The following is a 26,474-nucleotide window of genomic DNA, read 5'->3' as shown; positions in this document are numbered from 1 at the left end:
GCCCCGGCCTCTTTGTCTGGGCCTGGGGCCTTTGTGTAGGGAGGGGCACCCAAGCGTTTTTTTGTTGTCTTCCTCACTGTAGGGGTGGGATGGAGAGGATGAGGAGGGAGGGGAAGCCAACCCAGCAAGCCCAACCCAGCTCAGCCCAGCCCTTCTGTGGGTCAGTCGCCAGGCGGCCCATCTGCTCCTTTTCTGTAGTGAACCAAAGCAGGGAGGGAGCTCCAGGTGGATTCATTGTCTCAGATCCGAGATGGGACCTGGCCTTCAGCCTGCCTCCCTCCTCCCTTCTCCCTCCTTCCCCAGAGCACTTAACCCGCTGGGCTGGGACATCTCTAAGGCAGGGAGGATGCCCAACACACAGATTCCTCTTCGGAAGGGAATTTCCGAAGGTCAAATAATCCATCCCTTTCATTTTACAGATGAAGAAACTAGGTAGTGGTGAGCCCTCAGCTCAGTGGAGCAGTGTGGGGCCTGAAGTCTGCAAAACGCGAGTTCAAATCTCGCTACAGACATTTACTCGCTGTGTGACTCTGGTCTTAGACACTGTCTACCTTAGTTTCCTCAGCTGTAAAATGGGAACAGCAATGACATCTACCTCCCAGGGTTGTTGCAGGGAATCCAATGAGGTAATCCAACTCTTATTTGTGCCTGGCACATAGTAGGTGCTTAATAGATGCTTGGTCCTCTCCCTCCCTTCCTCCATTAGTGTTAATGATATTTTGAGACATGTGCAACAACTGTAATAGAATACGAAAAGAACTGTGATTTCTATTGGTGACCAAGTCCCAGGTACTGCTCCTGTTTATGGTTTGGGTCCTGAGTTCCTAATGAAAGGAACTCCTAAAATCTCAGAGGTTAGTGAAAAGAACAATGTCAGTCTCCACCCCCCCCATACAAGTTCATGGTCCCCTTGATATTGATCGTCTGTGGACCCCTTTTCTCCTGTTAAGAACCATTTCAGGGGACAGTAAAACGCCTTCATGAACTGACTGAACCCCTTTGAAGGACCCTTGAGTTCCCCCATCTCTTCCTTTCCTCCCTGTACCACAAAGCAGGGCCAAGCCCTGCTCTCCACCCCCAGCCCCAATGTAGCTATGGGACTCTGGGCAAGTCCCACACCTCTGCGAGCCTCGGTTTTCTCACCTGGAAAATGGGCACTATTTATTTGACAGGATTGTTGCAGTCAGGGAAAGTGTGTATGTGGGGTGGCTAGTGCTGATATGACTGATGCTATTTGGGGTTCAGACTTGCATTTTCATCAGCTTAGGTACTTCTCTTATGGAGACTCCCCTACCAATGCAGACCTGGGCACCCAAGACTTGCCCAGGGTCACACATTAATTACATGTCTGTACAGTGAGAAAGGTGAGGTAGATGACCCCTTTCAGCTCCAGATCCATGATCTTGTGGATTGATCCTGAGGCCCAGACAGTTAAGTGACTGGTCCAGGGTCATACAGCCAGGATGTGTCAGAAGGAGGACCTGATGTTACATTTTGCTTGTTCTCTATCCACACTCCTTCTCAAGGTATTATTATTCCCATTATACAGCTGAGGAAACTGAGGCTGATAGTGGTAAATCGATTTGCCTAGTGTCTTTTAACTTTTATGTTTTTGCTACCATAGTCCTTGGTTCTGTCAACTCTTTCAGCCTCAGAAATAGACTTTTACCAAAGGAAATGACATGAAAGAAGAGGCCTGAGGGTCTGCTTTGGCAATATTCCCTGGGGACCATGGGACCTTTCCATCTGATTGGCAGCTAAGACTTGGCATATGTTTTGTCTACAGTGAGATTCGAATTCATGTCTTCTAGGCTCTAGCTCTAGCCCCTAGTTCATCTGAGGAACCCTACAGTCTTTTTCAGGGCTGATGATCTATTCAGGACTGAAGCCATCCTTGCCCTTTGGCAGGTCAGAGTCTATCTGGAAAGACAAATGGCTCACACACCCCTATAATACAAAGTAGGATGTGGTAGGTACCAATGAGAGAAACAGCCAGAAAAAAAAAAGAAAGAAAGAAACAGCCAGGACTTTGACGGAAGCAGGAGAGCAGAACTCTTCTGCCTTTCCTCTTCAGGAAAGGTTCCCTGGAGGAGATGGGACCTGAGCCAAGCCTTGAAATTGGGTAGGATCTGAGGAAGCTGGTATGTGTGCATGTGAGCATTCCAAGAGGAGAGGGTGAGTGTGATGAGCAAAGGCAAGGAGGTAGGAAATCCTAGGATGAGTTATGCAATGAATGAGTGAATGAAAACTGTTCAACTATGTGCCAAGCATTGTGCTAGGTGCTGAGGATACACACCTAACATCAAAGACATTCCCTGCCCTCAAGGGGATTATATTCTCTAAAAAGTTATTTTTTATTCTGAACTTAAGCAGCTGAATAAAATGAGCATTTTCTCATATGAAGTAAAATAGAGAGAGAGATTTGTACCTGCAACTGCACTCACTATGCATACATATGACGCATAGTGAGTGCATACATATGCATTTCTTTTAAATGTGTAATAAATTGAACATGTAACTTTCCAAGACATCCGACTTGTCTGCGTTTCTTTCTGCCTTTCTTTCTTTTCTGTCCATTAATGCCCTTTTCTCTACTTCTTTTTCTGAGCTGTGGAGCACATTTTGAGTGGGATGTTTCCTTTTTCCTGCCTCTGTGGTTTGAGAATCTCACCTAATACCTGGCCTTAGAGAACACTCTTCTCAGGAGGGACTTGTTTCTTTCATGAATTTCACTCCAGCGGCTGGCCATTGAGTGCCTCAGTGAGCAGGATCCTGAAAGTCAACTCTGGTCACAGGATTGAGTCCTCTTCCAGGGTCTGGTTCTGGTTAGCTGCCAGCCCTCTGAAGAGACTGCTGCTGAGGATGGGAATTTGTTCACTTTGTCCCTTTGGATGCTGCCTTGGAGGCCTGAAAACAGCTTCAGCCCTTTCATTTTGGCTTCTGGTTGGAGCTGGATTTGGATGCTTGGTCAAATCAGTGAAGACAAAGCATGTGGGATCACAGTCACCTTTGCCACCTGAAAGAAGGGGGAAGTGCAGGACACAACTCCATTCCTGTCACTGCCTGGGCCCCCTCTCCTCACCCTTGAAGCAATGTGCAGTAGAAGGAAATGACCATCATGTAGGGAGGTGTCAGACACTGTGCCAACCCCTTGATAAGTATTACCTTGTTTGAAACTCACAGAAATTCTGGGAGGTAAGTACTATTATTTACCATCAAGGAAACTGAAGCAGATAGAGATTAAGTGACTTGTCCAGGGTCATAAAGTTAGTCAGTGTTTGAGGCTAGATTGAAACTCGGGTCTTCCTGCCTCCAGTGTCTGGAACAATCCTTTGGCTAAAGAGCCTGAGACTGGTGCTGCAAAGACTGAATTAACTAACTTCTCTTCACTTCTCCCCTTTCATGGAAAAGGAGGGAAGATAGACCTTGGAGGAGTCGGGCAGGTGCTAAGGTATTGCTCCCTCACCCCAAAGAGACTCAGGAATAGGGAGATATCCCACGACATCTTGTTTGTCTCTTAGTTAGTGCTTGGTCTCACCAATTGTCCTTGGCTTGAAGTTGTCTTAAAGGCACTTCACAATTTGAACCACTCTGGACAGCAACAGTAGCCCCACCCCTACCTTGGAAAGCAGGGACACTGCTCACCCTAGCCAACCTGCATGGCACCACACGGACAAAGAACTCTTCTTCTGACTTCCCTCCCCCAGAATTTTCCCCCCAACACACACACACATAGTCCCTGAAAACCAAATTCAAATGATGTCATCAACTGGTGAACTCAGATGGTAGATGGTGTGTGCTTGAATCTCTCATCTCCATAGCAACACTATCTGGGCTGAGAGCCCAGGAACCCAGGGCTACACAAGAAAGAGATCGTATTATTGGATTACAAAGTAGCAAATGGAAAAATCATAATCCTCTGGAATACAGCAGAGTCCATACGCAGAAGGGCTAGCCCACAAACTAAGAAAGAAGCGGAGGTGACAGGTAGATAGATAGACAGAAGTGTAGATAGATGGATAATCAGAAGAATAGACAGATGAATAGTTAAACAGAGATAGATAGATAGATAAATGGATAGAAAGATGATAGACAGACAGAGATGGATAGATAGAAAGATGGATAGAAGGATGGATAGATAGATGGCTAGATAGATATAGATATAGCAGAAGGATAGACAGATGGATAGATAGAAGGATGGATAGATAGATAGACAAATGGATATAGATAGATAGCAGAAGTATAGATGGATAGAAGGATAGAGATAGACAGAAGGCTAGACAGACAGATAACTAGCTTTCACACAGTGCTGTAAGGTTTCCAGAGTGTTTAGTATCCATTATATTATTCAGTCTTCATGATAATCTTGTGAGGTATTTAGTCATTAGTAGGAATATTGGTCACTATTCATCATTCAAAAAAAATGACACAACCACAGTAGTATTCTATAATAGCCCATTTCAGCATATGGAACACTCCTACTTCCAAACCTCATACTCTTTTAACCACAGTGAAGGTGGGAAAGGAATCTAGAGATAACATTTTACAAGGCTTATCTTTTTAACTGGCAAGGGAGATACGGACACACTAGGTCAGTCTCCTTCAGTAGCAGTAGCATCCAAAGAATCACTGCTCCTTTAGCTCTGGGGCTCTGGAGAATTGGCAGAGGGCAGAGTCAACAATTTAACATAAGGAATCCCTATCAGACAAGTGACTGATCACTCCACGTTTGTGAAATCACCTTCAGAGGGAAGTTTCTATACTTGACCAATACAGTGATGTCAATAATGCTGACCTATCTGCTTTCTGGACCTTGCTTGACTTGACATACTTCAAACAAAGGTCCTCCTTGGTTCAGCTCCACAGTTACTAGCAAAGACTGACATTTGTGATAGAAATGATAACGAGAATGAGAGGACACATCATTATTGAGAGGACATTATTAATAAAGAGAGGACATTATTGCTCATCTTGTAAGTCCTCAGATTTGTCTGGATGGACACAGTAAGACAAGGCTTGGGATATTTCCCCATCAAAAGTTCAGCAGGATCGATTATTGGAGATGAACACAGAATGACATGCTGAGCAATGAGTGAATTTCCTTGGCCAAGATCTTCTGACAGTCTGCCTCCTTCTAGTCTAGCAAGTTCTTTGAAGGTGATGGGAGTGAGATGATCAAATTACAACCCTGTCCCTAAATATCTTCCACTCAACCGAGACAAATCCAGCTTCATTGCAATAAACTCATCTGTCTGGTCACTGGCATACAGCAGTGATCCTGGCATCAGGGGTTGAAAATGGAACTAGGAGCAAGCCCCTGCAAGAGAGAGTCTGCACCAGAAGGAGTTCTTCCTCTGAAATGGTCCTGAAAAGTCACCATCAGTTCTCGATGAAAGCGTTCATGGAAAAGCATCTGCTTTTGATGGCTTATTCTGTGCTGACTGAAGTGTGCCACACTCCCTTACCATCTTTTTTTTAATGATCCTTATAGGAAATAGTTTCAATGTACAGAAAAAAGATGAAAATTAAGAGGTTGTTTGTCATATAACAAGTTTTTTTTAAAAAGCAGGAGCAGTAATGAAAGAAAATAGCATTCAGATTAGAAAAAAAATCAGACAAAAGGACATTATATGATGATAAAAAGAAAAATTAATAAACATTTAGTATTTCTTAATACCTACTAAGCAATTTGACAGTTAATAAAAAAGATTAAGAAGAATAAAGAAAAATAAATGAGAATAGGAAACCACTCTATTATTAGAAGGTCTGTCTTTTCAATATCAGGATCAATCCCTGGCTACCAGATGTAGCTTCGCGTCAATGCTTCCAAGCTGCTTAATATTTACGAAAATACGATGATTTACATTCTGGATTAACAAAGCAATTTCCCTAAAAGACATCATTTGGTGGGGAGAATTGCATGTCTCTTGAAGAATCTCTCTAAAACACCCCTCCACGCTCCGTTCAAGATAGGGATGAGTGTGGGATCTTAGACGTTAATCTTACAAATGGTTCATCTTTCAAGTGTGGCTGATCAGGGCAGGTCAAACCACACCTGTGTTTGACAGGGAGGTGGTGAAATATTTTGTGACGTACAATGACTCAATGACTCAGGATTCGATATTGCTATTGCAGAGCTGCCATTTTGTTGCAATTAATGGTGTTGTCGTAAGCAGGACTCCAGTCTTTCATAAATAATGACATATTAAAGGATCATTGAACTTAAAAGTTGGAAGAGACCTCAGAGGCCATCTAGACTAACTCTTTCCTTTTACAGATGAAGAAACTGAGGCCTGGACAGATGAAGGGACTTACTTTAAGTCACATGTGTAAGTAGAGGAGCCAGATTTGAACCAAAGTCCTTTGATTCCAAATCTAACACTCTCTCTGGAGTCCCAAAGGTGCTCATGATTATTGCAGATTATAATCTGACCCAGCTGCCAGAACTATAACAAATATGGGACAATCAGGACTTTGCCAGTGAGTGAGAAATTTAGAGGGTGCACATATAGTAGGTGCTTAATAACCATTTGTTAATAGGTCAGTTGACAAGCCTTTTCTGGTGGAGGAACAAGGGAAGGGGATCCCAAATTCCTACAAGGTAGGTCCCTTCCAACTCTTGGAAGTTGCCTTAAGCCTTCAGCCACTAGAGTGAGTAATTTTCTCTCCCACTGCTTTAGTGGTACCTTTTTTTTCACATTTCAGTCATTTACAGGAACAGCTTCCCTTCCTCTTCCATCCCAAAACATGTAAGCAAAGATGACCAATGTGGTCATCTTGTCTGATGGAGTATTTGGCATTGTGTCTCCTAGACCCCCACCCTCCTCTCTTTTCTCTTTCTGTCATTTCCTCTCTTCTGAAGGACAGAGGCAAGGGGATGTGCTCTCTGCATCACTTTCCTCAGGCCCTGGTGACTGTCCTGCTGGGGGAGAAGGTGTCAGGGGTTTCATGACTCCTGAGCTGCTCCCCTGGCAGGGAGAGTGTTCTTCAGTCATGAGCCCAGTTTACCCAGAACACACCTTGTTCACACTTGAGAGCAGGGATTGTCTGTGCCTTTATGGAATCCCTAGTGCTTAGCACAATGCCTGGCACATAGTAGGTGCTTGTTGGCTTCAGCATCTGACTTTTCTTTTCTGAGCCTCAGTTACCATATCTGTCACAAGAAGGACTGGCCTAGCTAATCTCTTTTGTTAGTCATTTTTCAGTCATGTCTGGCTCTTCATGAACTCATTTTCTTGGCAGAGATGCTGGAGTGGTTTGCCATTTTCTTCTCCTGCTCATTTGATAGATGAGGAAACTGAGGCAAACAGGGCAAAGTAACTTGTCTGGGGTCACACAGCTAGGAAGTGTCTGAGGCTGGATTTGAACTTGAGAAGATGAGTCTGGGAGACGGCAGTGCTCTATGTACTGTGGCACCACCTAGCAGCCCTTTTATCTATAATGTGCATGATTCTCTGAATAAACCATAATTCAGGGTTCTTTCCAATGGATCTCTAGGTGCCCAAGGTGTAGGGTGAGACCAGACACTAGGTCCAGAGTCAAAAGACCTGGGTTTGAATGCAGCCTTTGGCACTAATTAGCTATGGAATTTTGTACAAGTGACTTTGCCTATGTAGGCCTCCGTTTCTTCTTTGGTAAAATGAGGAGGGGTACTTATATTTCCCCATCTTGTCTTTGGGGACAAGATCCCTCATGAGGTTCATTCATTCATGATGTGGTGGAGACTGTGCTCATGAAATGCTCTGTAAGTGACAAGGCTCAGCCCACAGTCCCTATGGCTTATTTGAAGATGGTGGGGGTTTTTGTGATATTTGAGTTCTTCAGCTGCTTGCTTCCCTCTTAAACCAACATTCGATATTCACTTGTCTTGGTGGTTTGGCTGCTTCCTCAAGTCTCCTCACCCCCATCCCCTGCCCCTGGGAGCCTCCAGACTGGCAAGCACACCCAGCTCCATAGGGGTCCCTGCAGAGGCAGTTAGCTAGCTGAACAGTATCATTGTCTCGGACCCTGAATCTTAAGAGTTGGAACCAGCTCCTGCCTAAGAGGCTTTTGCTGTGCTGTGCTAGTAAGGGTCCTTTGCTTGAAGCAGACTAGGGAGGGGGAGGCAGCTCATTGGCTTCGGGATCTGTGCTGCCATCATCCTACACCTGTGTTGACCACCCTATTTTTGGGGACAAGCGTAGTCCTGAGATTCCTTCGTTCAGCGCCTTGTCACACAGCAGGAGTCTCATTGTAGACCTGGGGCCCATGGACTCCAAGGGGTCTGTGGATTGATTTCAGGGGGGGCCTATGAAGCTGGATAGGAAAACAGGCACATTTTAATTCCTTTGTCATCTTACGTACTAATTTATCCAGTTAAATATGTGATCCTAAGGGGGGGTCCATTGAATGGCTGCCAAAGGGACCCAGGACACATGTGTAAGATGATCCATCTCAAAGGAGCAGAATGGGGTAAGTGTGGGGTGGTGGGAAGGGCATTAGGCTTGATATCAGACAATTTTTTAGCTGTGTGTTCTTAGGCAAATCATCTCACCATTCTGTGCCTTAGCTCAGCTGTAAAGGGAAAGAAGCTGCATTGATTGACTCAATGACCTCCATGGTCCCCTTTAGCTCCAAATCAATGATGCTAGGATTTAGGAGCTCATGCCTCTTCTAGCCCTGACATTCTGATTGGATCCAAACGTTCTCTGCGGCCACAGACAGTTTCCTGTGGCTGCCTTCCCCTCCCCTAGTCTCAGCCTCTGGAGACTTTCTGCCATTTGTCCCTGAGGTCCCACAACCCTGTTCAAAGGGCCCTGGGGTAAGTGGATTGTCCTGTAGCCTACCGAGCTTTGATCTTGCCAGGGACTCCTCCGATGGGCCTCCACCCGGAAACACATAGCTCTCAGTCTTAATGGGTACGGTAAACACCATAAACCGGGCAGGCCCCTCCATCTGTGCCAACGAGGTGACAGAGATGTTCTGGTAGCCATCTCTTAGTGAAGACACAGAGGGTTGGCCCCCTGGGAAGGTGTTTGTTTGTTTTGAATCAAAACTGTGCTCTTTGGGCCTAGGCACCAGTGGTGGAATCAAGAATTGAAGGAGAGAGAGGGATGGGATGGGAAAATGCTCGATTTGGCCTCAGGGGGCCCCAGGCTCTGATCACAACATCCCACCTGGGTAATCAGGGGCCAGGCCTCAAGCCCTTCCTGCTTTAGATCTATGATCCTATGACCTCCTGGGCCTTGGGTCGGACCAGGGGGCTTCTATCACTCTTCCCAGGTCTTAGGGGCCTAAGAGATCTCTTGTAAATTGCCTGTGTGGGTGCTTCTCCCACTGATCTGGTTCCCAACCCCCCTTTCTAAGGCTGAACAGGCAAACTTGGTTAAAATATCCAGTTCCATTTGCCTCCTACCCCACTCCCCAGGGATGGGCTTCTGTGAGCTGAGTTGGGTGTGCTCTTAGACAAGAGGCACTCAGTCCATTGCCAGGCCTGTCCCTGAAGTCGACCCAGTTTGGTAGGACCAGCTAGAGCTCATACCCCAGGTCAAGCTGCCAAAGATCTAATCTCTCCTTTGCAGGACAGTCTTCCAGCTACTTGAGGACAGCTGTGATAGTCCTTGGACCTTTCCTTCTGCAGCCCACACTCCCCCAGTTCCTTCAGCTGATTCTCCTGTGACCTGGACTTGAGGCCCTTTGTCATCTCATCATCAGTGCCTTTCTCTTTAGCTTATTGAAATCCTTTCCAAAATACACTGACAATACTCCAGGGATGTGGTGTACTAAAGACAGAATGTGGAGGGACTGTCTTCTCTTTATTCCTAGGATCAATGCAACCTTCTCCTAATAATACAGCCTCAAATCATCTTGCTTTCCATATTGCAGTATGTGTTACAACATACTGAGCTTGCAGGCCGCTAGTAAACCCAGGCTCTTTTTCCAGACAAAGTGTTAAGTACCTCCAGCTCCCCAGGCTTGGGGTTGAGGATGACCAGGTTAAAGAGCCGTATGAGGAGTTCCAAACTGCTGCTTTCCCAGGCTTTCCTGGAAAAGAGTCCAGTGCCAGGGAATTTTTCTTAAAAATAAAGTTGCTTTTAAGAATATTCCCAATCACCCAGCAATATCACATTTAGGACTGTATCCCAAAGAGATTTTAAAAATGGGAAAAGGTCCCACATGTACAAAAATATTAATAGCAGATCTTTTTGTGATGGTCAAGAACTGGAAATCGAGGGAATGCCATCCATTGGGGAATGACTGAACAAATTGTGGTGTATGAATGTAGTGGAATACTATTGCACTACAAGAAATGATGAACAGGTAAACTTCAGAAAAACCTGAAAAGACTCATATGAACTGATACTCAGTGAAGTGAACAGAACCAGGAGAACACTGTACACAGCAACAACCACAGTGTGTGAGGACTGTTTCTGACAGCCTAAACTCTTCACAGTAATGCAGGGACCTAAAACATTCCTAAAGGACTCCTGATGCAAAATGCTCTCCACATCCAGAGAAAGAACTATGGAACTGGAATGCAGAGCAAGGCAGAATATTTTCTCTTTTAAAAGAAAAAAAGAACATTCCTAATCCTGTTTCCAGGGAAACTACGGATGAGTCTCCCATTTAATTTGTTCCTTTCTGAGCTGCTTTGTGGTGGACATGGTGTCACAGACCCAAGAAAATGAGACAAACAAAAATATATTTACTTTATTTAGCCAATTTTCTAAAAGGCAAAAAAAGTCATAAAAAGTAGCCACGAACAGTGAACTCAGAATCCTTGCATGTGAACAAGTTGCTTGTCCACGAAGAATCTGAAACAAGGCATCACATGAAGTTTAAATAATGACCTACATACACTTTTAAAAACCTTGTACAAAGGCTCAGCTTTCAAACGGTGGCGGACATTTCCTGACAGCTGGTCTGTGTGTACATCCGGCTGTCTGTCTGTCCGCTTCACAGAAAAAAAGGCCAAGCTTAATTATTGACACTGTAGAAAGACAGCCACAAAATGACCTGAAAAGTTCCAATCTCAGACACTTTGTTAAAGCAGAAAGGCAAAAAACATTCACTGTCTGGAGAAAATGATACAAAAAAGCAGATGAGAAACCACCCCGTAACAGTGAGATTGGGGAAATCCTCTGGAAAGCGCACATGCGTGCGTGTGCATGCGTGTGTGTGTGCGTGTGTGTGTGTGTGTATAGTGTAGTCTTAGAATACTGTCTGACATTCATCTTGAGAGGGAGACACAGAAAGTTGCTGAAATTCCAAGGCAAGCCCTGCCTTAGGCATTAAAGGATGGGAATATTTCTATTTCTGATCTGGCAGCTGATGATTGTTTTTTAAAGTAAGACTAAAGTTGAATTTACTGTAAGGAGGACCTTCAATATGAGATTAAAAAAACAACTTAATGGTCTTCATAACCATGAAGGTAGTTGTTTTTTTTTAATTAAAAGGCTATTGAGGAGAAAAAAACAATAGAAACCCTTCCTCATACATTTCTCCGAGCCAGAGTCCAATTTAAAGTTCATCATTTTGTCAATGATAATAATTTCCCACCAAACAAGCAGATATTATTGGTGTTCCAAACTATCTGAGTTCTCAGATACTTCCCAAGTTTCACAGAGTGTCAATCAAATATCTGGGTCTCTCTAGGCCTCCTTGAGCTCAAAGCAATCTGCAGGCCTAGAAAGGCTTTAGGTCTGATGTAGGGCCTAGGAACCAGTGCTGGGAACCTGACAGGGCTGGCCAGGCCACTGTGCAAATAGGGCTTTGTGGTCACAGGACAAAGGGTCTGGAGAATTTTTGGTTCCACAGTATTTCCGCAATTAATTCTCAATGTCAGCAGGTTCTGCAGGGTCAAGTACATGAAGAGAATGGCTGCCTGACAAGAACAAGAGACTGAAGAATGATAATCCTACTCCTGAAGCAAAGTGATAGTCACAGTACCAACAACAACTGATATTGCGGAATCAGGATGGAGGAGACCAGTCAGCACACAGTGGGCAAGCCCCAAGCCATCAGCCGGACCCTGGCTCTGCTTCCTGTATCCCACTGTAAGTGCTGACCCTGCCAGAGCTGGATCCAAAACAATTCCATACGTGTCCATGGCAGGGTGAGGCCACCTGTGACTTTTTCTCATGTAACGTATCGTACACCATCACCTTCACTAAAAGCATGAACAAGTATTTTACCAGACTCATCACAGATCTCATCTTTTTTTGTCTGTCTATTATAATGCTTTCCCCAACAGGAGCAGACCCCAGAGCTACCACCCCCAACCCTGGCCACCACGATGTCCTCTATCAAGCCCCTGAAGCCCAGGCAGCTGCCAGGAAGGTGAGAAGAGGTCTGATCTGCTCTCCCTGGCTTCCCTATTTTTTAAAAACTTTTTTTTTTTACACTATGACTAAATTGTAATTTAGACAGAAAGAAGCTCAATAAATAAAGACAGAACTGGGGGCTGGGTGTTTCGACAGCCCGGAACAATTTTCTTGAATATTAACAAGGTAATCATTTTTCCACAGCAAGCTTTGAATGACCTCCCACTGGGTCTGCAACATGTCCTCTGAGGGATGTCAAATCATCACAAACAGGGAGAGAGAGGAGTCCCCGAAACTCTCCTCAGATACAGGGTGGGTTACACATTCGCCTAGGAAAAGAGGAGCCCGTGTGAGCAGCGTCAGCCCCTCTGCAGTTACTGTACATCTGCTGAATTAAAGCTGGAAAACGTGAAACCCCTCCCTTCCCTCAGACTGTAGGCAGCACAGCGAATCTCACCAGGTGTGGTGAGTCTCACCAGTTTTGACACTGATTCCTTCAGACAAGTGTCTTTTTTTCTAAAACAAAAAAGTCGACATGAATAAGTTATTTCACTCGAACCAAGTCTGAAGCTGTCTTAAGTCTCTCAAGCACCTTCGAGCAGCCCACTGGCCAGCAGGTGCCTGGGTGTGCTGATGCGGGGCTAGGTCTCCTCTTTGGTCCCTCGAGGTGTGGGCTGGACACCCTTCTCGCCCTGGGTGGTCATCATTTCACTGAGTTCCATCGCTGGAAGGTCCTCGTCATATGGCCCATCGACGCGGTCTCTCTGGCTGTCCTCACAGTCAGGGCACATCTAGAAAAGCAAGGAAGGGGACAGAGCCAGTGAGCAGATAGACACGTGCTAGATTCACGTGGGCGTTGGCCTGGAGAGGTCATGCAGTGCTTCAGAGGCCACTCACCCAGGGCCCTCGCATCCAGGCCAGACCTGCGCACACTGCCCCAGATCAGTCATCAATTTACCTGGGCTCCTCACCTTTTCCCTCCGCATTTTGAGCTTTGCCTTGCCCTGAAGGGGTTACAGCACCCCTTGGCCCCATACTTCAGCTGGGTCTAACTTCCTATCAGTGTAGTGGCAGACTGCCAGACTTCGATAGCCTGGCCTGAGTGTAGTCATTGGGATTCTAGGCCTCGCCCTACCCATCCCAGACTTGACCCGCTTCAGACAGCTTTGCAAAGAGAAAAGATTGCACACCCCACAAACGTGTGCTCACAATGTGTGGGAGGCTTGAGAGACAAAGAACCAGGCTCTGCCCTCAGAGAGCCTCCCCTGGCTGACAGATGTCTCCAACACAAGGCTGGACATGGTAACTGTCTTGTGTACATGCACACACATACATGCATGTACACATGCATACACACATACACAAACACATATACAGTAGGAGGTGGTGGCAGATGACTGGGATGCCTGAGACAGGTCCTAGAATCAAAGGCCAGCAGCCGACACAAAAGATCCCTGGGCATCAGAGATTTTAAGCAGACTGGATGGCCTTTCCTGGTCCCTGCTGAGGCTCAGTTCTGAGAGGGGCATGCTAGGGGTGGGAGGAGGGGGCAGAGTCCACCCTCGAGGATCTGAGAAGCAAGGTAGCCAGTGAGAGGCCATCCTCGCCTGGTCCGATGCCATAGTCTGGCCAGGGCTGGGGAAAGTCCTGTCTTCTCCTGTCCCTCGTGATTCTCTGGGTGAAGTCTTGTCCCCTACCCCAGTTGGATGAGCTGGCAGGTCCTGGGCCTCAGTGCCCCACTGTCGTCTGCCTGCTCAGACCTTGTGGGGTTCTGTGGGCTTCACTGCAGGAAGGAGCATATCCAGAGAAGTGACTGGCATCATAAAGGGTCTGGAGAAAACCCCACACAAAGTCAGGCTGAACAAAGAAGGCAGAACCTTCGAGGTTCACTGAAGGACCTTCATGGAGAGAAGCCTAGACTCCAGGTATCACCTGGAAGGGGGACTGGGGATGTGTCCTGCATGGCCCCTGGGGGCCAAGAGCAGCAGGAAAAGTGGTCTAGGGCAAAGCTGTGACTCCTAACAGCTGAGGTTACCCCATAAGGTGATGAGCTCCCCCTCATTGGAGGTATTTAAGAGGAGGAGGGATGCCTCTTGTCAGGGATGGGGCAGGGGGAATTCCTGTTCAGGTCTAGGGAAGACTGGATGATCATGATGGACCTTAGACTGTAATTTTCTGAATTAGCTCAGCCCCCTCATTTTCCCTGCACTGGACTTGAAAAGATTGGCTGACATGAAAGGGACAGGAGAAATGCTACCTAAAGTCACATGAGGGATCAGGTGACTGTTGTCACTGGATAGATTCCTTATTCTCCAGCTTTGGGTCATGTGGGTCTGAGGAAAGCAGAGTCCTAAGCCCTCTGGGTGCTTGTGCTTGGGGCCAGAGGCAGAGAAGGCTCCCTCCTCTCCCCCTACACTGCTCCCACTCCCAGCCCCGGGACTTCTAGAGAGGAAGGTCCTGGCCACCGAGTGGCTCCCTCTACAGAGGATGCAGTGGATAAAGAGCTAGTCTGGGGAGCAGGGAGACCTGGGTTCAAATCCTCCTTCTGACACACTGGCAGTGTGGTCGTGAGTGAAGGGTCTGAGGACCCCAGGTAATACTCTAAGGTGGGAAGTCACAGAGGAATAGCTCACTTGCATCAGAGAACGAACCTTCCCCTGAAGAGGTCCCTTCCTGTTGATGAAATCAAAGAAAACCTTCTAGCTGCTTCCTCTTGTCTTGGTCTTTCCTTGGCATTCAAGGCCTCCCAGCAAGCTCTGGCTTGGTCTCAGGCTGCCAGCCTTGCTAGCCCCCCAGGGTCCTGCCCTACCCCGTCCCACTTTGGTGACTGGCCTGTCCTGACTCGATACCTCCTCCCCACCCAATGACATCTCCCTCCTCCTTTTTGGTCTAGCTGGAAGCCACGAATCTTTCTGTGTGCCCACACTCTGAGCCTCTCTCTGGTCATAATGCTCTGCTCACCCCCCTGATTTCCACCGCTAGGAAATATGGGAGGCCACACTTGGCCCGGTGCTGTGTGTGCCCCTTGTGGCCTCTGTCACACACGATGAGAGTCTGGCTGGCCCTTAGGCGGTCCACTTACCACCACGTCGAGCGCTCTGGGCAGGCCTCCCCTGGGCATCCACGTGTGGACCGCATGCAGTTCTCGCTTCTGCTCGTCTGTGAACTTGGGCTGCAGTTTCTGCATGACCTTCAACCTTTCCCGATCTTCCTTCAGAACAGCTTCTAGATTTCTTAACAAAAGATGTAGACATTTCTCAGGCCAGGGCAGCCCAGCCCTGCCCACTCCTCTGGGCCTCGGGCATGGTCACCTTGAATGCCCTTTCCTTCAGCCTTCCCATAAAATCCAAGGTCTCCCTAATAATCCGCCTGGCAGATCATGCCAATTAGGAGAGTGGTGACTTTCATTTCCCTCCTTAAATAAACTAATAAATGCTGACTGAGAGATGGGAGGGGAAGTTGAGTCTGGAGAGCTTTTCATTTCATAGCAGACTAGTGACATTGTTATTGACTTGAAAAGGATCAAACCCCACAGAGCGTTTTTCTGTAGCAAGAGCTCTTAGCCAGGGGTTCCAAGAATTCTTTTTCTTTTTCAAATGACAACTGCTGTATTTCAAGAGAATGGGTTCCCTTTGTAAGGTCAAGTCCAACGTGTGCACATTTACAAACATGATTCTGATTAGGGACCCCTCCCCTCCTTAGGCTCCCAGCCTGCCCAGGAAGCTCAGCTCTAGACCAAGTTTCCCTTGCTCAAGCCTGGCCCACAGAAATCGCCCCTGACCCAAACTCCTGCATGGACGGACTGACTGACCAACTGGCAGACATTGCCCCTGACACAGCTTGGCACTGGGCCCCACTTCTTCTTGATATCCCTAGTCTCTCAACATGATGAAGCTCATTCCTTTAAGGACAAGGAGATGTGATAAAAAGAGTGAGCCTCAATTTCCTGCATTGCTTAAAATGCTTCCCCTGGGTTTGGGACAATGGGCTTGGAACTGTGCAAAGATGACACTGGACTTGAGGATAAGCACTTGCTAGCAACTCTGGGAAAGCGTGCTGCCTGCCTCCCAGAGTCACTGCTTGGGAGGATGCCATGGGCTGTCCACTTATGCAAAGTTCTCTGGGAGCACAGGTCAAAGCAGATGTTCTAACACAACAGCTGCCAGCTAACCAAGGGTGCTGGCACCCTTGGGAGAGACCATACGAATGTGTGCATACAGCACAGAGAGGGAAGGCAACAGAGCACAAGGAGGATCCAATGCAGGAGCACTGGAGGGGCAGCACAGCTAGAGATGGGCATTGAGGGGCCTGTGGGAAGACAGGGAGGGGACGGGGGGATGCTGAGGCTGGGGCCAGGCTGGGGAGGGCTCCAAGCCAGACAGAGGCTTCTCTTGGATCCCAGAAGTGAGAGAGAGCCACAGGGGTGACCAGTGCTGTAGGAGGATCTCTTGGGAGCAGAATGAAGGGCAGGCTGGCAGGAGGAGAGCCTAGAGGCAGGAAGGTCCTTGAGGAGGCTCCTGCAAGAACTCAGCAGGAGGCATCCAGAGAGCGTTAAGGTTAGGGCTAAAGCTTTTAGGGAAAAGCAGACATCATTGGGATCTCCTTAGTTTTTCTGAAAGATGACCAATTCTAAGAGTTTGGATAATTATGTAGGGAGTCTGTGACTTCATATGTACAGGGCATGTCCAGGTCCTGCCTTGCCATACCCGGGGCCGCCCAGTCAGTGGGCATCAAAGGCAGGAGATGAGACCTGCTCTTGCCGGCTTTGCGGGAGCTCTCTCACCACTCTACGGCCCCACTACTGAAGCCCAATGCTCACCGGGCAGGCAGCTGATAGGTCATCATGACGTCATTATTGGTGTTTGCCATCAGCAGCCAGACTGGGTCCTGCAGGACGCATTTGAGGAAGTGCCCACTGCCCGGGAGGCCGGCGTCAACTTTGGCCCGATGACTGTCTTCCGAGGAATCGACGCTTCCAAAGTATTTGCTCGTGTGGCTCGTCTCACTGCTGCCTGCACAACCAGAGAAAACCCGCATGTCACAAAACCCGCCACATCTCTTAGGATTTGAGAAGGAAAAAGAAAAGGAAGGGTCAGCTGTTTGGAGTAATGCCTGAAGTAATAGAGATGATTTTTTGTTTATTTTTAATTCTTAAATTACCTGGATAATCCAAAGGCAAGATTTCTATAGGATGGCCATCGCCCACCCCCACCCCTGCACCCTCCCCTCCCTCTGCATTTTGCTACTATTTCTAAGGATTCTGAAGGTGATTCCAAATGGCCACCATGAACAAGCTTCCCCTTCAGCCTCCTCTCCCTCATTTGTGTTGTAGATGAGTCCAAGCACAGTCAGTCCCACAAGGACTTCCCTGCCACCTCCCCAAGGGCCCCTTGGCTGGCCTGAAATGGGCAGGCTCCATCAGGCAGTGAGCAGTTATTAGGCACCTCTGGGTGCCAGGGATAGGAGACACAAAGACAACCTTAAACCAGGCCCTGCTCTCTAGGCGCTGCGCCTTCTAAAGGGAAATCAGGACCTACACAGATAGAAGTTGTCAAGGACTAGATGGCGGGAGGCTCAGCCCAAGGTAGGGAAGGAGGGGGATCAGGAAAGGCTATGTGCACAAGGTGGTCCTCCTCCTCCTCCTCCTCTTCCTATTTTTTTTTAAAGCCCAGGCCTCCCCATCTCACCCAGTGGCCACTCACAGGCTGAGTCCCGCTGCTCATCAGCCCTCAAGCTTTGACCTGTCCCCAGGGGCTCAGCATATTGGTGTAGACTGGCTAGGTCTTAGCTCTGCTGTCGCTCAAACTTCTGAACTCAAGAGACCTGACAGCCTCAGCCTCCTCCTTTGAAGGGATGCCAGGCATGTACCGCCAGGCCCAAGCAGAAGGTGCTTCTTAAGCTGTGTCTCATAAACGAGGAGAGGGACTCTGAGAGAGAGAGGGGGAAGGAGCAGCTGAAGGACAGCCAGGGCAAAGGCATGGAGATGGGAGATGGTCCATTGTGTATGAGGAGCACAGGTCAGTTAGGCTGGGTCTCAGAGCACACCAAGAGGACAATGCAGAGAGGTACTGCAGAGATGGCTGGGGCCAGATTGTGAAGGGGCTTATATCTGACCTTGGGTGCTATTAGGGAACCAATGATTAAACTTGATATTAAAATCACGCTTTTTCCCTTTCCATTAAAAAATGGAAAATCACAAGGGAAGAAAGCCTTAAGGGTTACTTGCCTTAATCACTACCTGCACCGGCTTTGCTCCCCTGGTTTTTTGCAGAAGGTATGCTGGGGTTGTTAATCAGAAAGGTATTGTTGTGTCAAAACAAAATAGATCAGTTTTTAAAAACCCTAAGAATTACTAGCTGCAGTAAGGTTAAAAAGAGACCAGCAGAGACTGTGAACCTGGACAGAGAATGGACAATGGCTGAAATAACTGCAGGTCCAAAAGGTCCTGTGTTTTCAGAAAATGATAGTATTTCCATCAGCATGACTCACCGGTGCCAGTTCTGGATGTGCCACAGCCAAGAGATCCAGACCCCAGGGATTCAGAGGCAGCTGATACACCACTCCCTGAGGAGGCTGACCCAGTGGCCGAGCCTCCATCTTCTGCCAGCAAAATCTCAAGTAAGTCACTGGACATAGAAAGCACATCGCTGTTGTGGGCATCCATTGGTGAGTCAATCTTGAGAAACAGAGAATAAGACTGTTTATGTGAAGGGAAATGCTCAGCACTGTCTCCCTTCCTCTGAAACAGTAAAGGTATCAAGTTGGAGGCACTATTTCCTAAGACTAAGTAAAAAGAAGTCAAGTCAGTACAGACCCGATTTCATTTGTACTTACTTTGTATTAACTTCTCTGTGTCACTGGAACACAAACTCCATGAGGGAAGCTTACACTCTTTGTGTCTCTAGTGGTCAGCATGGTGCCTAGCTCATAGGACTCTCAGTAAAAGCTTGTTGACTGATTGATGAATGCTGCCTTGTTTTTAAAGCCTTAAGAAGTTGGTCTAATGAAGGCACAGCTCCAAGATATTTCTTAGTAGAGCAGTTATTAATGGAGCATTTCCCAAGAGAAGGGAACAAAGCCAGCTGCTATTGAGGTTCTGTGGGCAATGGGAGACCTTTGGCTGTGGACTTGGCTATTCTTTTCAGTTAAGAGGATCCTAGATTTGGGGCTGGAAGGGTCCTCACAAGGGGTCTAGTCATGTGTCAATGAAGAAACTGAATCCTAGAAGGGGACTCGTTCCAGGTCACAGAGGCAGTTTTGTTGCAGAGCTAACCTGAACCCAGGTCCTCTGGCCCAAATCCAGGACTCTCCTCACTAGCCCTTTAGTCACTCATGCTGCAGGTCCCAGTGTCATCTCTGACTCTCACCTTCTCTACTCTTGCTGGTGGCTTCCAGGCCCTCTGATCTCTTAGACTTGCCTCTGCCCTTCTCTTCACAATGTCCCCGTCACTGCAGCAACCCCTGGGCTGGGATGACAGCCCCCACCACCACCACCATGGGTTTGCCACCTCAAGGACACTGCCTGCTCCAATCCCTACTACCCACTAAGCTTTCTTAGGCACAGAGCTGATCATTCTCATAGCCCTGCCAAAGTCCCTACTGACGACCACTGTCTTTCCCATAGGTTTGAAAGCTCATCTTTCAAATGAACTGAAGTTGTTACTCTAAAATTGTATTTTATCCTCCCTGAGTAACACTGAATTCTAGGCTCTTTTTGAAAAGACAAAAATGAAATGCTTAGAATATTCTAATTTGCTGGAATGGAATCCAAAAGCACAGATTTCCAGGCTTTATCTCTGGCCTTACTGATGGGCTTGTCAAGAGCTGCTGAAAAGCAGTTTGGACAGGGCCCTGACTCCTAGCACTCAGACCCGTTCCCAGCTCTTTAGGAGACAGACTCATTGCTTACTCTGTGAGGCACTGCTCTTTTGCCGTCATCAAACTCAACCGTTTTATTGTTTGATCCTTCACTCAACAGGCCATGTCCTGCCAGTGATGCAGCAACAGCAGCCATTGTGCTTTCCGAAGTCTTGGGCATTTCTTCCAGCTGGAGCAGATTGAGCTGTAAGGGGGAACTACAGCGTGACTGGAACAGCGGTGGCGATGCTTGGTCCTGTCTTCCTGTTGACTGGGGTGTCATGGATCTCGATGGCCCTTCAGGGCCCCCGGAGGCAGGAGGCCTTTCCCTTTCACTTGGCTGGTAATTATAGGACTGTGCTGGGCAGAATGTCTGAGATGAGCAAGAAGTCTGAACAGGGAAGTCAGGTTGGGCTGCAAACACCATCTGGGAAGCACACGCGGGATGCTGGGAACAGTTACTTTGGCCAGGGTAGAACGGTGGGTGCCCAGTAGGGTTCATCGTAGGGAATGTGTAATTGGGTAACACGACGGCCATTACCGGGGTCAGGGGGGCCGTGAATGCTGGCGGCTGCAAGGAAATGTAATGCTGAGAGTTCCCCGAATCATGTCCATGAGCTTGGGAGGCTGACGATCCCTCTCCAGAGGCAGGGACAATTCCTGGTGATGGAAAAACAGGTAGAGAGTACGCGGGCACCACCGAAGGGAATGAGGCTGGCGGACAGCTGGCCTGGGAAGTATCCGATGGTGACCATGCCGTAGAATTCAGGCCAACCAGCAGTGACCGTGGAGGGATGTGTGTGCCCGAAGTTGTGCTATCTGATGATTCCTGTGGCTTAATTCGCTTGGACTTCTGTTTTCGGTTCTTTCCACTTTTTTTCCAAGATGAATCCATTCCAGAAATACTATTTCTGGGTCCTCGAACAACTAAAATAATGCAAAAATGACCTGAATTAGATTTTGTTTAGTGACCCACCTTGCATACTGAGTCCCTTCCACTCAATCCTCTCTGGGAGTCAACAGGAGGCCAGTGTACAGGAAGCATCCCAGCCTTCAGGGGGAGCTGAAGTTGGCAGGAATCTTGTGAACAGTTAAAAGCTGTACATCAAGTCAAGGGTTTCTATAAGTGGCGACTGCTCTGAAGGAGAAGGCAAGAGGATGAGATGGGGAGCTCTGGGGGTCACCTTCATTCTCTGGACCAGCAGTTCCAATACCTGCAGAACCTGCCCAGCAAAGGATTTGACTTACCCAGAATGGGCTGGACTCTAATATGGGAACACACACACACACACACACACACACACACACACACAGAGACACACACACAGACACACAGACACACAGACACACAGACACACACACACACACACACACACACACACACACACACACACACACACACACACACACACACCCCACAACAGTGTGAACAGAAACAACAGCCAAAATAAAACACGCCAAAGTGAATGCTGTGGAATTTTAACCACCAAACCCTTCCCTCTGCTCTGTCCTGCGGTGAAGGACAATGGGTGCAGAAGGCCCAGGAAGCACTGGCCTCTTGGACACTCCCTGGTTTTAGTTTTTGTTGCAGGGCACTGATCTCTGGCAGAGGGCCAAGGGAGGTAAACAGTGGGAAAGGTAGATGAAACAGAAACTCAAGACAAAGTAAGATGTTACTTTTAAAGCAAGGGCAGCAGCGATGCCCCAGGAGGTCCTTCACTTACCACGTTCTCCAGACCGCCCCTTGGATCTCTCCTGCAAGTAATAATGGCAGCGAGACTGAAATGTGCTGAGTCTTCTTGTTTCCTTAAATTTGTGCAAGAAGCTCTGCTCTTCTCTCTGCGTGTGCACTGCGAGCACCTCTTTGGTGAGGCCCACCTTCTTGGGGGGCCCCTTCTCCAGGCTGGAGTCGCAGTGAGAGGACGGGGCAGCTGCACTGTCCAGTGACTCCACACCACTCGCAGGGTCTTCTATCATCTCTGAGAGAACAGGAAGACAAACACAGGGCTCAGATGCCATTGTCCACGCTCTGTCTTTGGCGTGGCGCCACACAGAGCTAGGGGATTCTGCATTCTTTCCTGTGATGTTGGCTCATGAGGTCCACAGCACACAAGGATGTCTATGCTCCCATTTTTGACTTTTTAAATGACTCAGTAAATGTTCATATCAGAGCAAAACCTTGATGAGCTAGATGACTTGGATCTGCTTTAAACTTGGTGGTGGAAAAATCTTCAAATGCGTTTACTGAGCACTATTTAATATTTTGCTGGTGATTCAAGACCCCAGAGACAGTGATTTTAAGATCCATCACACAACAGGATGGTAGCTACAGTTGGTCAGTGGAGTGGGCCCAACCTGTCACTGTCCTGGGAACTGTTCTGGGGGAAACCAAAGCCTTCACACTGGCCTGCTTTCTATCATTTGCTTTTAAATGGAATAAAAATGCCCCTCATGCCACGCAGTCCATTCAGACAGTCAAGGGAACCTCAAGTGGTCACCTAACCTGCCTCGAGAAGGGGACCCAGGCAGAGGCAAACCCACCTGACTCAGGCTGCAGCTTCTTGTCGCCGACGTGGACCAGGGTGCTGCTGTAGCTGCACTGACTGGTGAAGGAGACCACACTCTCAGCCTTGCCAGGGAGAGCCAAGGGGGTCAAGTGGGCACCGACAGCCGGGCGGCCATTTGCTTTGGATGGCTTCAAGATGGCGACAGCAGGACTTAAGGGAACTTTCACCACTGGTGTCTCCTCTTTAGAAGGAACAAGAAAAAGTACAAAAATGGAAACTGGGTGACAAGGAAACCCCAGAGTAGTCAGCACATTCCACTCCACCCAAATGGCCAATCCATTCAGCAGTCACAACCACAGAGTGGACCCCTTCCTGTCTGCAGAGGGGGCTGCGCGGCCCCATGAGCTCAACCCTGGGGATGCACTGCTCCACTCAGGGAAAAGGAAAGGAAGCACTTGGCTTCTGACAGTGGATTCCATCCTCGCATGGGGTGCTAAATCATCTCTATTGGGCTGGGAAAATCTGCTCAGTCTTTTTTTTTTTTTTAATTTATTTAACTTTTAACATTCATTTCCACAAAATTTTGGGTTCCAAATTTTCTCCCCATTTCTTCCCTCCTCCCACCCCAAAACACCGAGCATTCTAATTGCCCCTATCACCAATCTGTCCTCTCTTCTATCATCCCTCCCTTCCCTTGTCCCCATCTTCTCTTTTGTCCTGTAGGGCCTGATAACTTTCTATACCCCATTACCTGTATTTCTTATTTCCTCGTTGTATGCAAGAACAATACTCAACAGTTGTTCCTAAAACTTTGAGTTCCAACTTCTCTTCATCCCTCCCTCCCCACCCATTCCCTTTGGAAGGCAGGCAATTCAATATAGGCCATATCTGTGTAGTTTTGCAAATGACTTCCATAATAGTTGTGTTGTGTGAGACTAACTATATTTCCCTCTATCCTATCCTGCCGCCCATTACTTCTATTCTCTTTTGATCCTGTCCCTCCCCAAGAGTGTTGACTTCAAATTGCTCCCTCCTCCCATTGCCCTCCCTTCCCTCACAACCCCCACCCTGCTTATCCCCTTCTCCCCCACTTTTCTGTATTGTAAGATACGTTTTCATACCAAAATGAGTGTGCATTTTATTCCTTCCTTTAGTGGAATGTGATGAGAGTAAACGTCATGTTTTTCTCTCACCTCCCCTCTTTTTCCCTCCATTAAAAAGTCTTTTGCTTGCCTCTTTTATGAGAGATAATTTGCCCCATTCCATTTCTCCCTTTCTCCTCCCAATATATTTCTCTCTCACCACTTAATTTCATTTTTTTAAGATATGATCCCATCCTATTCAATTCACTCTGTGCTCTCTGTGTGTGCGTGTGTGTGAGTGTGTGTGTATGTGTGCATGTGTGTGTGTGTAATCCCACCCAGTACCCAGATACTGAATAGTTTCAAGAGTTACAAATATTGTCTTTTCATGTAGGAATGTAAACAGTTCAACTTTAGTAAGTCCCTTATGACTTCTCTTTGCTGTTTACCTTTTCATGCTTCTCTTCATTCTTGTGTTTGAAAGTCAAATTATCTTTTCAACTCTGGTCTTTTCATCAAGGATGCTTGAAAGTCTTCGATTTCATTGAAAGACCATTGTTTTCCCTGAAGTATTATACTCAGTTTTGCTGGGTATGTGATTCTTGGTTTTAGTCCTAGTTCCTTTGACTTCTGGAATATCCTATTCCACGCCCTTTGATCCTTTAATGTAGAAGCTGCTAGATCTTGTGTTATCCTGATTGTATTTCCACAATACTTGAATTGTTTCTTTCTAGCTGCTTGCAATATTTTCTCCTTGACCTGGGAACTCTGGAATTTGGCCACAATGTTCCTAGGAGTTTCTCTTTTTGGATCTCTTTCAGGCGGTGATCAGTGGATTCCTTGAATACTTATTTTGCCCTCTGGTTCTAGAATGTCAGGGCAGTTTTCCTTGATAATTTCATGAAAGATGATGTCTAGGCTCTTTCTTTGATCATGGCTTTCAGGTAGTCCCATAATTTTTAAATTGTCTCTCCTGGATCTATTTTCCAGGTCAGTTGTTTTTCCAATGAGATATTTCACATTATCTTCCATTTTTTCATTCTTTTGGTTTTGTTTTGTGATTTCTTGGTTTCTCGTCAAGTCATTAGCCTCCATCTGTTCCATTCTAATTTTGAAAGAACTATTTTCCTCAGTGAGCTTTTGAACCTCCTTTTCCATTTGGCTAATTCTGCTTTTGAAAGCCTTCTTCTCCTCATTGGCTTTTTGAACCTCTTTTGCCAATTGAGTTATCCTATTTTTCGAGGTGTTATTTTCTTCAGCATTTTTTTGGGTCTCCTTCAGCAAGGTGTTGACCTGCTTTTCATGCTTTTCTTGCATCTCTCTCATTTCTCCTCCCAGTTTTTCCTCCACCTCTCTAACTTGATTTTTCAAAATCCTTTTTGAGCTCTTCCATGGCCTGAGCCCATTGAATATTTATTCTGGATGTGTGGGATACAGAAGTCTTGACTTCTGTGTCTTTCCTTGATGGTAAACCTTGTTCTTCCTCATCAGAAAGGAAGGGAGGAGATATCTGTTCACCAAGATAGTAACCTTCTATGGTCTTATTTTTTTTCCCTTTTCTGGGCATTTTCCCAGCCAGTGACTTGACTTCTGAGCTTCCTCTTCACATCCACCTGGCCTCCAGATCCTCCCAGCCAGTGCTTGGGGTCTGAGATTCAAATGCTGCTCCCCAGCCTCAGAGCTTTGGGTGGGGGCAGGGCTGCTGTTCAGTGTGAGATTAAGTTCAGCTGCTCGGGTTGGGGCAGGGCCACCACACTGGGCTCAGTTCCCTCAGGGGGTTTACGAGGAGATCTTCAACAATGGATCCAAGCTCCTGCCTGCTTTGGGAGTTCCTATCTGCTGCCACCTCTGCTGCTGCCTCCCGAGGGAGCCTGAGTTATGGGGACACCCCACTCCCCTCTCAGCCACCCAAAGAGACTCCCTCACTCACCCCCAGCTCCTGTGGGTGGAGGGACCTGCGCAGCTACTGGAGATTCCGTCCCTGAAGCCTGCTCAGATCTGCTCCTCTTGGTGCCACGCGGCCAAGGCAGGGCTGGGCTCTGCTCCAGGTCTGGTGCGCAGACGGACCTTTTGGGTCAGTTTTTCAATTCTCTGTGGAACAGAAATCTCCTCCATTGCATTGTTCTGTGGCTTCTGCTGCTCCAGAACTTGTTGGGAGTTCTTTTTTACAGGTAATTTATGGGCTGTGGGTTTGGAGCTAGCATATGTGTGTCTTTCTACTCCGCCATCTTGGCTCCTCCCAGATCTGCTCAGTCTTGAAGAAGCAGCAGTTTCTTCTTTTCTCACCCATAAGGAAAGGGCCTATTGCAGGTTCTTGCTACAACAAGAGTTTTCCCCTTTTTTCCACAATGTGCCATTTGCTCATGCTGGCGATGGCTTTACAACACTTAACAAGCACTCTGCAAACTCTTTAATATGATTTATACTAAATTTAAGTATCATAAATGAGTCCTCTGATGTCATGGAAATGGTAGCTCTGTAAGACCTCTAGAGCACTTCCAAATGTGGATTCTATCAACAAGGAAGCTTTTAGTAACCACATACTATGTGCCAAGGACAGAAACACAAAGATGAGTAATTTCCACCCTCAGCAGGGGAGAAGACATCTGTATCTAAGTGTATACAAGATCAGTACAAGGTGATGGGAGGGAGGCATGGAAGGAGGCACCACCTATTGGCAGCGGCACAGAAGGCCCTGAGAAGGTGGTATCTGAGGGGGATTTTAA

At 47.3% G+C, this 26,474-nt stretch overlaps 1 protein-coding gene across 4 annotated transcripts in view; it reads right to left on the bottom strand.

Moving 5' to 3' along the window:
* Positions 1 to 10,674: 10,674 nt before the first annotated feature.
* Positions 10,675 to 26,474, bottom strand: part of PER2 (period circadian regulator 2) — a 57,038-nt gene continuing 41,238 nt past the window's right edge. For all 4 annotated transcript variants that reach the window (XM_072640505.1, XM_072640506.1, XM_072640507.1 and 1 more), the window contains 7 exons: positions 22,701 to 22,907; positions 21,884 to 22,138; positions 20,212 to 21,086; positions 18,792 to 18,978; positions 17,122 to 17,314; positions 15,385 to 15,535; positions 10,675 to 13,093 (listed from right to left, as the gene is read on the bottom strand). In XM_072640505.1, coding sequence (XP_072496606.1) covers positions 12,944 to 13,093; positions 15,385 to 15,535; positions 17,122 to 17,314; positions 18,792 to 18,978; positions 20,212 to 21,086; positions 21,884 to 22,138; positions 22,701 to 22,907 — 2,018 coding nt within the window. In that variant the 3' untranslated portion in view covers positions 10,675 to 12,943. The remainder of the gene's footprint in view (positions 13,094 to 15,384; positions 15,536 to 17,121; positions 17,315 to 18,791; positions 18,979 to 20,211; positions 21,087 to 21,883; positions 22,139 to 22,700; positions 22,908 to 26,474) is intronic.

The sequence above is a fragment of the Notamacropus eugenii genome, chromosome 2 (assembly GCF_028372415.1).
Source record: "Notamacropus eugenii isolate mMacEug1 chromosome 2, mMacEug1.pri_v2, whole genome shotgun sequence".
Classification (NCBI taxonomy): domain Eukaryota; kingdom Metazoa; phylum Chordata; class Mammalia; order Diprotodontia; family Macropodidae; genus Notamacropus; species Notamacropus eugenii.
This window is presented reverse-complemented; position numbering and strand designations above follow the sequence as displayed.